At 43.4% G+C, this 13,935-nt stretch overlaps 1 protein-coding gene across 7 annotated transcripts in view; it reads left to right on the forward strand.

The window, feature by feature from the left end:
• Positions 1–13,903, forward strand: part of Dgcr8 (DGCR8 microprocessor complex subunit) — a 32,151-nt gene extending 18,248 nt beyond the window's left edge. For 4 of the 7 annotated variants that reach the window (XM_051191042.1, XM_051191039.1, XM_051191040.1 and 1 more), the window contains 6 exons: positions 7,855–7,955; positions 8,264–8,370; positions 9,489–9,616; positions 11,027–11,140; positions 11,934–12,039; positions 12,145–13,903. In XM_051191042.1, coding sequence (XP_051046999.1) covers positions 7,855–7,955; positions 8,264–8,370; positions 9,489–9,616; positions 11,027–11,140; positions 11,934–12,035 — 552 coding nt within the window. In that variant the 3' untranslated portion in view covers positions 12,036–12,039; positions 12,145–13,903. Of the gene's footprint in view, positions 1–7,854; positions 7,956–8,263; positions 8,371–9,488; positions 9,617–11,026; positions 11,141–11,933; positions 12,040–12,144 lie in introns of those variants that run through there. The other 3 variants (XM_051191043.1, XR_007834943.1, XR_007834944.1) reach the window with 3 other exon arrangements.
• Positions 13,904–13,935: the final 32 nt, after the last annotated feature.

The following is a 13,935-nucleotide window of genomic DNA, read 5'->3' on the forward strand; positions in this document are numbered from 1 at the left end:
CCCCAGACTAGATGATCTTGATAGTCCTATCTTTATAGTTGCTGATAGTTTTTCTGCCTATTTAAATCTACTGGGAAATACCTCTAGTGAATAATTGTCATAATCCCCACTCTGCTTTTCCTGTGTTAGGAATGGGATCTAGGAACTTAGACATGCCATATCTCCAGCCTCCCCCAACCTCACCCCCTGTATATATATCTGTCTTTTTTGAGACAGTGTAGCCTGTCTGGCCTGGAACTCTCTAGTAGGTCAGGCTGACCTCAAACTCCCAGGTGCTGGGATTAAAGGCCTATACCATCAGCTGTTAAGAACACAAACTATTCTTGCAAAGGACCCAAGTTTGGTTTCTAGCATCCACATTGGATGGGTCATAACCACTGGTATCTCCAATTTCAGGGGATTCAGTACTTATTAGCCTTACTGGGCACATTGACTCACATTGCACATATACATAAAAACATAATTTTAAAATGATAAAAAATAAACAGTAAAGTTAAAAATAAGAATAGAAGATCAAGAAATGCTTGACTATTTACTTGCTCCTCTTGCAGAGGACCTAGATTCAGTTTTCAGCTCCTCCCCTCCCCTAGCCCCCCAGTTCTGGATCTGATGCTCTTTTCTAGCCTCCATAGTTGCTATACATACCGTGGTACACAGACATACATACAGTCAAAACATCCATACAGATAAATAAAAACAATCTCAGATGGGAAGTCAAGAACAATTTATTGGCATTACAAAAGAAAGATGGGGCCGACAAGCTAGGGGTTTCGTCAGCTGCCTGTACAGGAGGGAGATGGATGAAGGACAGAGAGAATGAGAACAAGTGAAGACAAGGCATACGAAGACTAAGGAATTTGGTGCCATGGGCCTTTGTTCTGTGTAGGGTTGTCCTATGTAGGGCAGAAGTTGATGTCTGATGTCTCCTCAACTGCTTGCTTCTCTACTTTTTGTTTTTGGAGAGAAGGTCTCACTGTGTAGCTGGATTTGTTGTTCTGAAACTCACTATGTATCAAAGGATAATGAATGACTAATTGTATCTGTTGCTATCAGTTTATTTCCTAGTTCGTTTTAATTTACTGGTTTGTGAATATACAGTTTTGTGTGTGCACTTGTATGGGGGCTTATGCTCACGTTGTGTGTGGTTGCGCATGTGGAGGCCAGAGGACATTTCATGGAATTCATTCCCTCCTAATTTTACTTTGGTTCCAGGGACTCAGTTCAGATGAGTAGGTTTGTGTGATAAGCACCTTTATTGCTGAGCCATCTTGCTAGCCCTTCCTTTGGGCCAGTTTAAAATCCTGTTACTGGTTTATCTTTAACTTAGCAGTTAGTTATAAACAGCAGTGGGTCTTTGTCACCAAAGTACTTGTGCAGGCTTATTTATACTCTTAACAATAGAAGGCTAGCTCTTAAAAATGATTTATAAACAGCTTGGGATACTTTCCTATCCCCCCAGCTTTGTAGAGAAACCCCCCTCTCCCCAGTATTGTTGTCCTTAAAACTGGACTCATTTCAAATAAACAACACACTTTTTTTTTACAATCTTTAATTTCCTTTTTTGTTTTGTCGTATTTTTGGTTTTTTCAAGACAGGAATTCTCTGTGTAACTGCGTTTGGCTGTCCTGGAACTCACTGTGTATGTAGACCAGGCTGACTTAAAGCTCACAGAGATCTACCTGTCTCTGCCTTCTTGGTGCTGGGATTAAAGGTGTGTGCTACCACCCTGCATTTTCATTTCATTTTTTAAAGATGGATTTTATTTGAATGTGTATCTGTTTGTCTGCCATATTTGTGGAGGTGCTGGAAGAAGGCACCAGATCCCCTGGAGCTGGAGTCCTAGGTCCCTCTCAGCTGCCTGACATGGCTGCTGGGAGATAAATTCAGGTCCTTTGGAAGAGCTGTAAGCACTCTTAACTGGTGAACCATCTCTCCAGCCCCTTATTTATTTGTTTGTTTGTTTGTTTGTTCGTTCGTTCATCATTGTGTTGGTGTGTACATGCCATTGCACACATGTGGAGTGCAGAGGACCACCATATGGATCCCAAGGAAGGAGCTCGGGTTGTGAGACTTGGCAGTATGTATGTATCATTACCCACTGAGCTGTCTCAAATCACCCCTCTTTATTACTGACCATTGATCATTGCCACATTTTCCTCAGAGGAAGCTGACATGGTACCTGGGAAGGAAATTGTTGCAGAATGAACTTTTATTCTCTTTCTCTGTTTAGTATTCCATTCTTACCTTTAACTCAACTGACTGATTGATTAAATTTATTTTGTGATGCCAGGGATTGAATCCAGGGGCTTTGCACATGCTAGGGATGTGCTTAACCACTGCCCTCTTAATTGCTAAGCTATCTCTCTCCAGTTCCTATGGTTTTGTTTTGTTTTTTAATTTTTATTATGTATGCAGTGTTCTGTCTGCATGTATATCTGTGTGCCAGAAGGGGCACCAGATCCTCATTACAGATGGTTGTGAGCCACCATGTGGTTGCTGGGAATTGAACTCAGAACCCATGGAAGAGCAGCCAGTGCTCTGAACCTGAGCCATCTCTCAAGCCCCATCCAGCCACTAAAATTATATTTACTTACGCATATGTGTGAGTGTATACCATGTGTGTGTTTTGGGGAGGGGAGCCATAGAGACCAGAAGAAGGCATTGGATCCTCTTGGAGCTTTAGTTACAGTTATAAACTGCCCAACATAGATTCTGGGAGCTGAATTTGGGTCTCCTACAAAAGCATTAAGTGTTTTTTAACTGCTAAGCCATTTCTCCAGCCTCTTGGCATGCTTTTTAAAAATTGTGTGCTGTGTGTTTTTGTATGTCTCTGTGTATATAGGTCACAAGTCATCCTTGAGTGCCATTCCTCAGATGCTGATCATCTTGTTATATGAGATAGAATCTCTTGCCTGGCCTGGAACTTACCAATTAGGCTAAGCTAGGATAGCCAGCCAGTAAGCCCTAGAGATTTGCTGGTGTTCATTTCACTGGTACGCAGATTGCAGGCATATGCCAGGGTGCCTGGTTTTTTTTTTTTTTTTTTTTTTTTTTTTTTGTTTTTTTTTTTTGTTTTTTTTAATAAGAGTTGTGAGGTACAAATTTAGGTCTTCATGCTTGCAATTTTGCCAATTGAGCTATCTCCAATAGCCCAAGTCTTCTTCTTATTATAGATAGTATGAAGTCTTTGGTAAATTCACCTCCTTCAGGAATAGTTTTTTTCTGCCTTTTCCCCGTATAGGATCATGTTAAAATTTATATATCTCACTTTTTGTTGAGAAGTAGACATTTAAAACTACACATTCAGCACCACAACCAAGGTTAGTTATTGATTTTACTGTTTGTTTACTGGTGCTACTATAAGAATCAAAGACTGGGCAGATTAAACCACAGAAATTTGGTTGCCTTAGTTCTTGAGGTCACAAGTTCAAAATAGTGTCTGTTAGCCCTGTTAGTTTCTTCTAGATACTGACCAGAGGCTTTCTGGGTTCTAGAACAGCTATCTTCATGTTTATGCTTTTGCTTGAAGGTATGTTTTTTTCTGAATTTCTTTTGTTTATAAGGAATGAGTCCTGGGGATAGGGCTGAGTCCTCAAGTAGAGCCCACTCACCCCATGTATTTACATTCTGAGGTACTAAGGGGTAAAACTTCAACTTGTAAAATTTGGAGCAGACACAGTTTATAGTTCACCTAATAATAACTTTCCCAGATAATATTGCAAAGTATTATCTGTATTCTTGAGTATTATCTATCTGTATTCTTTGTAACATGTCTACTAAGTCAGTTCATTTAGATTAGCTGGTTATTGGATAGAGATTTCCCTGTACTAGGTCTCTCAGCCTTTGCCTTTGGTAGTAGTTGGAAGTTTTTATCATACAGATCCAGTTCACATTTTAGGATTCTTAGATTGTCCCACTGTGGTAATTATTTGGTTTTAGTTCAGGCATGTGTGTTGACTATGTCTCGCTACTTTGCTGAATTCATGTAATAATTAGTTCTCTACTTTAGAATTTCTTTGGGATGTCTTTTTTCTGGTGCTTAATAAGAAATGCCCCCCAAAAGCTCAACTTAGACCTTGGTGGTGAGAGTTTGGTGAGAATTAGGAGATTCATCCTTGCTGGAGGGTAGCACATAACTGTGGGTGTGAGCTTTTTTATAGTTTAAGACCTTGTCCTACTTTTCATGAAATGTGATCTCAGTTTTCCTGTTCTTGACCACCAGGCATGCCACTTGCTACCATGTCTCCCTGTCATGATGGGCTCTTAACTATCTGGAATTGTAAGCCCCAATAAATTCTTTTAAGTCGTTTTTGGTCATTGTGTTTTAACATAGCAACAGAAAAGTAACTCATCTATGTATAGGATTGTGTTGCTTGTAGTCATTTGTCTTGGCTATTGTTGAATAGAAATGGTGATAGTAGATTTTTGTTCCTTGTCTTGGGGCAGCATTCAGTGGTTCTCATAGATTATCCTTTCTTGGGTTGAGAAAGGTCTCTCTGCCTTTGTTGAGTTTTTTGTTTTTTTTTTTCTTTTCTTTTCTTTTTTTTTTTTTTTGAGACAGGGTTTCTCTGTATAGCCCTGGCTGTCTTGGAACTCCCTTTGTAGAGCAAGCTGGCCTTAAACTCAGAGATCTGCCTGTCTCAGTCTCCCTGGAATTAAAGGCATATGTACTACCACTGCCCATCCCTGTTGAACATTTTTAAATTGAAAAGCTATTAGGTTTCTGCCAGATGCCCTTTTTTTTGTACCATGTCTATGATCTCATTTATGGTATGATATTTTTATTTAATTTGTTTGAGTAATTAATTATATTAATCTTTTAAAGCATTAATTTCTGAAGTAGAGTCCTACTTGGCATGGTTTATATTCCTTTCCATGTACTGCTGGTTCCCATTTATGGTGTGTGTGTGTGTGTGTGTGTGGTATCTATTGTCTGTGAGCACATGTCGTTAAAGTCAGGACAATTTTGTTCTTTCTACCTTTATGTGGGTCCTAGGGATTGAATTCAGACTGTTAGATTGTTAGGCTTGCATAGCAAGTGCTTTATCCATTAAGCCATCTTGTCTGCCTTTTGCTTTTGCTTTTTTTTTTTTTTTTTTTTTTTTTTTTTTTTTTTTGAGAGAGAGAGAGAAACTCACTATGTTATACTAGCTAGCCTGGAATCTGCTATAATGACCAGGCTGGCCTCCACCAGCCTCTGAATGCTAGGATTAAAGAGTATTCCACCAAGCATATTGTGTTATTTGTTTGTTTCAGGGTCTTAATACATAGCCAAGTCTGGCATGGGTTTTCCTACCTTATCTTCTTGAATGCTGGCCATATAGGCACACACCACCATGCATACTAGCTGATCATTTCCCATCTGTGTTTTTGAGGGTTCCTCTTACGTAGGTTTTGTTTTATTTGCTTTTGTGCTTTCTTCTTGTGTTTTATAGTATGGTACTGGTAGCATCATAAACTAAGCTGTGAAGTATCATCCTTGAATTTGTGTAGAATTGATATTATTTCCTCCTTAAATGTGGAGTGGTCATTCATTACCAGTGAAGTTTCCTTAGTGGGATGATTGATTTGGCTGTCTTGTCTGATTTTAAGATGCTGTTCTTCAGTATCTATATTGTATATTTTCATGAGCTGTCTATGAACATTGAGCACTTGAGCCTCCCAGGAATATATCAGCGATTATCTGTAGGTCATTTTGCCATTTACTTATACTGCAGAGACACTCCACAGAGATGCTTGCTCTGTGGACTTTATAATCAGAGTTTTGTGCTAGACACAGACATCTTTGTGTTTCTGAGTGTGTGTTCTTCAGTGGGTATGCTGGCCAGGTTATTTCAGGGAGGATTTTGAGTTTGGAAATAAGCTCTGTCTGCATGCTGAGCCCTCATGTCCTACTGGGTAGAGCAGGATCATATAGGCTGATGTTGCTAATCAGTTGGCTAATTTACTGGTCCTTGTAGTTAGTTCGAGGGCCTAATACCTGGGAGGGTGATTGGCTTCCCTATGTTTGAGGGCAGAGGAATCTTTTGATAGCTGTTTGAAGACAATATCCAAACCATGATAATGGAACTCATGCTTACCAGTCTTGGCTGGGTTCTCCATGTACTAATTTCTTCTACACTTGTCACTGGAGCAGTGCAAACACAGACAGGAGCCATTCATGTGTTATTCTAGAGAGGATTTGACTTAGTTTTTTCATGTGACCCAAGGCTTGGGCTCTGTGGCTCTGTAGCTGGCTGACTAACTAGCAGGCTGGTAAGAGACTTTTGCTACCCGTAGAGATCCTCTGGCTGACAGACTCTATCGGTTCATGTTTGTTTCAAACTCTTTGTTCCTATTTGCTTGTCAGCTGAGAAATTAATCTTTGCTCAGGGGATCTACTGAAGGGCTGGTCTCCATTATTTCAGAATGTGGCCTTACTTTGGAGACTAGTTTGCTACAGGTATAATTTATTGATTTATGGTTGAATAGTTGTGACTGGTTTTTCAGAGAGTAAAACCAAGCCAAAGGAGATGGACCACTAGAAGCTGGGTCTTCCCAGGTAGTCTCTGCAGAGGGAGGAAGTATCTGACTACCCTGAGTTTTTACTTCTTGCCTTTAGAATTGTGAGAGGACACAATTTTTATGTTTTTTTGTTGTTGGTGGTGTTTTTTTTTTTTTTTTTTTTTTTTTTTCCTGTTTCAAGACAGGGTTTTACTCTGTAATTTTGGAGCCTGTCCTGTAACTTGCTCTGTAGGCCAGGCTGGCTTCAAACTCATAGAGATCTGTCTGCCTCTGCCTCCTGAGTTCTGGGATCAAAGGTGTATGCTACCACTGACCAGATAGCACACAGTATTATTGCCTAAAATCACTCAGTTTGTTGGTAGAGATGTATGTTGCTTGGATGATTTACTTCTGTAAATTCTATAAAGGGTACCTACACAAACTGGGATGACTTTAATGTTGCTAGGTGGTTATCCTAGAGGACTACCCTTGTGTCCACCATCAACAGGTGGGTTTATTAGTGCATGACTGTGCTGTTTCTGCAGTCTGTCACAGAGATGTTCTGTGAGCTCAGCTGTCTGGCATCTTCTGTTCACTGAGTATCAGGTCAGATCAAGGCAGGGGAGGTTCTGCTAGCTACTAATTTCTGATCCTCTGTCCTTTGTCCCATGCATTGCATGGCTTCATGGCTATTCCTCCTACCCCTAGCCTACCTGAGTCTGCAAAATTTCTCTCCCTGTGTGTCTTTTGTCTCAGTCTCTCTCTCTCTAGGGTTTTTCTCTATAGCCTTGGCTGTCCTGAAAGTGACTCTACTCTGTAGATCAGGCTGACCTTGAACAAACTAAGATCCTCCTGCCTTTGCCTCTTGAAATCTGGGATTAAAGGCATGTGTCACCAGTGCCCAGCCTTAGTGACTTTTCTATTGCTCTGACAAAACACTGACCAACGCAAGTTTATTGGGTCTTACAGTTTCAGGGGGTTTTGCTAATGACCATCAAGGGGAGGCATGGTGGCAGGCAGGCAGGCATGGTGCTCAAGCAGTAGCTGAGAGCTCACATCTCTATCTGCAAGCAAGAGGCGGGCTTGGGGGTGAATCTAACTAGGAATGGTATGGGCTTTTGTTAGGGGTGACTCTAATTAGGAATGGTATGTATGGGCTTTTGAAACCTTAAAGCCCACCCCCAGTGACACACGTTCTCCCAATCCTTCTCAAACAGTTCCACCAGCTAACAGGGATGTCTAGGGGTATAGCATGCTCTAGTTAGGTGACAAGAAAGGAGGTTGAGCATATGAGGAAAGCAGACAGTGTGGCACGGCTCTTAAGAGATATGGGCCTGCTCAGGATTCATAGGCATGTGCTTTTTATTTTAGTATTTTAACCACATCAGTATTGAGGATTCACGAGTCTACGAACTGACCAGCAAGGCCGGGCTGTTGTCTCCGTATCAGATCCTCCATGAGTGCCTTAAAAGGTAGGGTAGGCAGCACCTTCCTCAAGAATTGGTTCACGGGAATTCCTCTAGAGCATCTCAAAATTTCATTTGGCTTTCGTCCCGAGGTAGAGTCATTATCTGTTTGCTTGGATATACAGGAGCCCCTTGGCTCTGGCTGATGGGTGTGTGCTGGGCAACTGAGATGAGTGTGTGGAGAATCTCCCTTAGTCAGGTTTTCTTTGGAGAGTCATTAATGGGCTTTGTCATATAGTAGCCCTCCCCAGAAGTTGCCCTGTACAGGCGTCATCCATTGATGTCTCCTCGTCATCTTTGTTTTCTCCTAAAAGAAACCATGGAATGGGTGACACATCCATCAAGTTTGAAGTGGTTCCTGGGAAAAACCAGAAGAGTGAATATGTCATGGCATGCGGCAAACACACAGTGCGCGGGTGGTGTAAGGACCTGTCTCCTCCCCTGCTTCCCTCATAGACTGGCATGTTTTCAGAGGACTGCTGGAGTATGGCCAGCAGTTTCTGACACGAGGGTGTGTGGCCTAGTCTGCTCCTACTACTCTGGCAGTCCTCCCAAGCTCTAACTTTGTGGGGGCCTACCACACCTTCATCTTTAGATTTGTGGTCATCCTGCCTGCATTCTTTCTCCTGTTACACTGTTGTTTCTGTTACCTCTAACCAGCCTGTTACTTCTAACCAGCCAGTCTCTGGTAGGATGAGGGGGCTGGCTTCCTGAGGAGCAGGCTGAGGTCCTCCTGATGGCTATCTATCCATTTGCACACCTATGTTCTGGTCTCTAGGCACCATCTTACTTTATGTTTACATCTGACATAGCTAGTTAGTTAAAGCCAACATGAGGCCAGTAGTTCCAGCTTCTCAGGAAGTAGACTGGGCAGGAAAATCAGTCATGTGAGGATGTGAGTTCAGTACTAACTTGAACAACATAGCGAGACCATGCTCCTATAAAGTAAGTAAAAAACAAAACCATAAAGTAAGACACTATGTAACCACTGTAGGAAAAATTAGTTTGTATATATATTAGGGGATGATACCTAGAAGACCCTGGGAACATTTAGACCTGGATATTCCCAGTTACCTGTGGCTGTTGCTGCACCCTACAAAGAGGTAGGCTGCTGAGAACACTGAGGGAGTGAGCAGTCCAGTGATCTTTCAGCAAGGAGAGCTCTCCTGGCTCAGAGCATCTTTCATATGGTGCCTCTACCCAGGCATCTACCCTCAGGAGCCACAAACTTTAGGAAGCCTTGCTGCTAGTAATCTATATGTTGCAGGAAAGTGGGGTGGAGTAGGTTGTTGGAGAGGAGGCTTCAGTGTCTTGGCTAATAGCTTTCCCATTTGTCCGTATCTGCATCTCCTGAAAGCTGCTTGGCAGGGTGGTACCTGGGTCCAGGTCTTAGAACTGTGAGTCATTGTGTCCAGCACAGTAGCAAAACACTGTTTACCTTCCTGTGGAATCCTCTGCATGGCTCCCTAGGTACCAGGAAAAGGTTCTCCTGTCTGGATATTTGTGACTCCTCTCCACCTTTGCTTTCTCCTGTCACAGGTAAGAATAAACGAGTTGGGAAACAATTGGCCTCTCAGAAAATCCTTCAGCTGCTGCATCCACATGTCAAGAACTGGGGATCCTTACTGCGCATGTATGGCCGTGAGAGCAGCAAAATGGTGAAGCAGGTAACCAGACTGTCAGGTTGTCCTGCAGCTGCTGTGCCTCCCTGTTTCTTGCTTTAGAGCTCATATCTAGGGGTTGGCTGTCAGGTCAGGCTTAGCACTGCTATTTGATTATGACTCTCTGCTTTGTTGTGCTAGTGATTGTGCAGACTGGGGGTGGGGACACCCAAACTATATCTTCCTCTTGAATATGCCAAGCATTTAAGTGTGAGCTGTCATTAGGAGACATGCCTAGAGCACTAGGACTGCCACACATCAGACAGTAGATGCAGGCACCACCTGGTGCTGAATTGTGTGAAAGCTTGGGAGCTGTCCTTTGGCAGTTCCCAAGACTAGTGTATCCTTGTTTAGTTGAAGATCTCAGTGGCTTACAGAAAATGAATATTGCCTGTTTTGTTTCTGTGGCTTTTACCCAGTTCTCAAAATTTAAGTCAATCTCCAAACCTAATGGGTGTAGGGAAGTACTCAGAAGTGGGTGTTGGCTATTTCTTTTTTGAAGTGCTAGGGATGGAACCCAGAACCTTGTACATGCTAGACAAATGCTCTACTACTGAGCTACATCACCAGCAGTTTTTACATTTTCTCTTAATATATGTATACAAGCTACCTGGATCATCAGGATCCATCCCATTATTTGGAGGAGTATAGGTGGTGACCCTGAAGACTGCTGTGAACCCTTGAGCCAGTAGTCTGGAGCAGTGCAGCACCCCTTCAGGTTCTATTCTGGCAAGGCAAGGGGTCCAGGAGCCCCATGGAGAATATAAACAGGGCTTCTTTTCCCGATTACTCTCTCTTCCTACTGCTGGAGATTGTATCTAGGGCTTTGTGCAAGCTAAGCAAGGGCTGTACCACTGAGCTGCATTTTCTGTAAGTTGAAATGTAGATGCAGTACTTGCTATACATAGTCTTGGGCTGAGACAAAGAGGGAACATTGCTGCAGCCATAGGCAGAGGCTTTCTTCGCCTGAAGGGTGAATGGCTCTTGCTCTTGTCTGGCATAGGAGTACTGAAATGCCAAGACGGTGAGCATCATTGACCATGCAAGGCAATAAGGGACCAAAGAGAATGGCTGGGCAGGCTGTTTGGCTGTGTTTTGTCTCAGTTGGCGTCAGCCATGTCCTTGTCACTGTCTGAGGGTTCCCAGCACAGTGAGTGCTTGACTTTCATACTCAGCCAGTAAACACAGAGGTGTGATCATGGATGAAGGGACAGAGTTTCTGGGGGAATGCCAGGGAGCCCAGGGCTGTGCTTATACCTGGTATACCTGGTATCTGTCAGTAGCCAAGGTCTCATAACAGGTGGGGGGGCTACTGGTGTGCACATCTGTGCCCCACCAGGCCCTTATCCTCCTGTTTTGGGTAGTCACAAGCACACTGCTGCTTGGCAGTTCTGAGAGCAGGCTTTGGGTCCCTAGGAGACCTCTGACAAGAGTGTGATAGAGCTACAGCAATATGCCAAGAAGAACAGGCCCAACCTTCACATCCTGAGCAAGCTGCAAGAAGAGATGAAGAGGCTGGCTGCAGAGCGGGTGATTATTTCCCTTTCTCACTTCTCCCCCAGGCTATTTGCCTCCCTACCCCCTAAACTCACCATCTATTCTGCAGTCCCCTGTACTGTTTCTGCCCATACCACAGTTATTGAGTCATCAGGATTGCTGGACCAGTTCCTTCCTTGTAGGTAGATCTTAGGAGCCCCTTTCTGAATCTTGCTTAATTCCTCCTTCTAGACGAAGTTGGATTTTAATTTCTAGCATGGATGGCATTTTCCTAAAATACCAAGTTAGAGAGCAAACAGGCCAGCCGTTTAGTGGTTAAAGGTCCCAATTTGAAGTCAGGTGTATGAGGGCAAGGATTGTGCACTGGCCTTTTAGTGGATAACACAGAGATCATAGAATGGTTAAGCCTAGGTACAACTTGTTAGTCTTGGTGGAGCTGTCCTATCCCAAGGGAGCTCTGTTACTGACATTGTTTCCTGGCCTTAGGAAATACAGCCACACACACCCTTAGGCCTTCTGAGTTGGGAGCCATTCCAGCTCTGCTAACATTGGCCAGGGTATGAACACAAACTCTGAGGACCAAGTATTTATTGCCACTTGTCTTTCTATTGCTCTCAGGTGGGAGTGGGCCTTTTCTGTTGGAGTAAGCTTACCTCTTTTTGGGAGATTGGTTAGTTGTGGAGGTTAAGGCAACAGGCCTAAGACACACAGTTCTATTTGTGGGGGAAATTCAGTGGACTTTCAGGCAAGCAAGGGTAGGATGACACTCACCCTGGTGGGGTGGATCCCAGCTTGTTGCAAATTCTTCCGTTCTGGGTGTCTCTAGATTGCCAGGGAAGCAGCAGCACATGGGAGTCTACCCTGGCATTCTGAGGAGACCCTCCTGGCCTGGCCCAACCCAGCCCGCTCCCTGTACCTTCCCTCCTAGCCAGGTATCACAAGCATTTGTGCTCGGAATTCAGGGGCTTCCACCCTTTCACCTTTGTGAACCTCTTTGCTGGATCCACCTCTAATACTAGTGACCTCTGTTCTTCCAGGAGGAGACACGGAAGAAGCCCAAGATGTCAATTGTAGCATCTGCCCAGCCTGGCGGTGAGCCTTTGTGCACAGTGGATGTATGAGGTAGGCGGCATGGGCCAACAGTGCTACCCAGAAGACCACCAGCCATACATCACTGCAGCACCAGGCCTCCAACCTAAGTTCCTTTCCTGTGGCAGTGTCTGGGCCCTGCTCTGGCACTTGGGGACAGCTGTGACCACACATGCAAAGAAGCAGTTCTTCTGGAAGCTGTTCTCAGTGTGACTTGATATATTTAAGGATCAGCTATAAGTAACTACACAAGTGGAAGCTGATAGCTGTAGATCCTGCTTGTATGTATCTGCTGCCGATTGTTTTTATGAAGGTTTTCATGAATTTTAGTACACTATATGCACTGACAAGTAGTGATACTTGGTTGGTAGATGAGATGACCAGGTTTTATAGCTTTGCCTGGCCTATGATGCCAGTTAGTCCCTTTGCCCTTACCCTCTTTGCCCATGGTTCCTTCTGGTGGAGCCAGTGAGACCTGGTCTGAAGATACAGGTATCCTGTATTACCTGCTTTGTCTGTTTCCCATTTTCCTCTGAAAAAGTTATAACTGAAAGGAGTATTTCAGGCTATTTTGGCTTAAAATAAAACAAAATTTTAGCACCAGAACTACTTTTCAGAGATTAGTCAAGATATTGAACTGTCAAGATACTGAGTGTTAATCTGATTGGCTCTTGGGTTGCAGTCTATTTTTTTTATTATTATTACTATGTCTTAATGCCCTGACAGCTGTCTTCTCGATACCTAAGCTCCCACCTTCAATGAATTCTAACAACTGTTTTTTAACAAAGATTTTTACACAATCAAGTCCATCTGTTCATCAATTTTTAAAGCTTTTATGATGTTTTAGAATTTGAAAAGAAACTTTTGCAGTGAAAGTGAAAGATAGATTTAGAATCATGCATTTCAACAGATGGACTTGCAATAAATAGAAAACAAGGCCTTCAGTGGCTGCAGCCCCTCACTGACCAAGAGCTGGCATTGCACATGACAAGTAGTTAATGGCTTCTCTGGATTTCAGGTGTGGCTGTTCTGTACTGCCAGGCCTGGTGGCAGATTTAGTTTTTTTTTTTTTTGTCCACCTATGCTCACTGTTTAGCACCTGGAGATGGGTATTAAGTATAGGCATATTGAGAGCCTGAGTCTTGATCAGTATTGGCCTACCCCAATATCTGCTCAGAGGGGCTGTACTCATGTTCTCAGGTATGTCTCATCTATACCTGAAGATACATGATGGCATATGTTGTTAGAAAGACAGGATAGCAGCTATGGGCATCCCAACACTATATCTATCCCCCCACCCCCCCCCAATCACCTGTGTGACAGCAATTAACTTCTGTGTTAATCTTGGCAAAAGAACCTTCCAAATCAAGTTGCTGGGACTGGATACTTGATTCCTTCTTTCTTGCCTTCCATTCACAGTTGTGATTGGGCTTTTGACTGACCATTGCCCTTCAGACAGATTTGCCTTTGAGAAAGCATGAACACATGTACATGGTCAAGGTGAACTCTCTATAGACCCACTGGCCCAGCCAATGTCAACAACAGGTGCTGCAACACTCCTGGTCTCCAGTGCCCTCCCTGTCTCTTAGGTGGGTGAGTCTTAAATGCACAGCCATGCTACAATGCTGGAAGCCTGTGTAGATGCTGCTGGCCATGGCTGTAGACACACCCTGATGGTCTGAACACATAAAACTGTCCAAAAGGGAATGGCTGGTTTCTTTCTTCTGGATGCTTGTGGA

This window comes from Phodopus roborovskii, unplaced genomic scaffold (assembly GCF_943737965.1).
Source record: "Phodopus roborovskii unplaced genomic scaffold, PHOROB, whole genome shotgun sequence".
In the NCBI taxonomy this organism is placed as follows: Eukaryota; Metazoa; Chordata; class Mammalia; order Rodentia; family Cricetidae; genus Phodopus; species Phodopus roborovskii.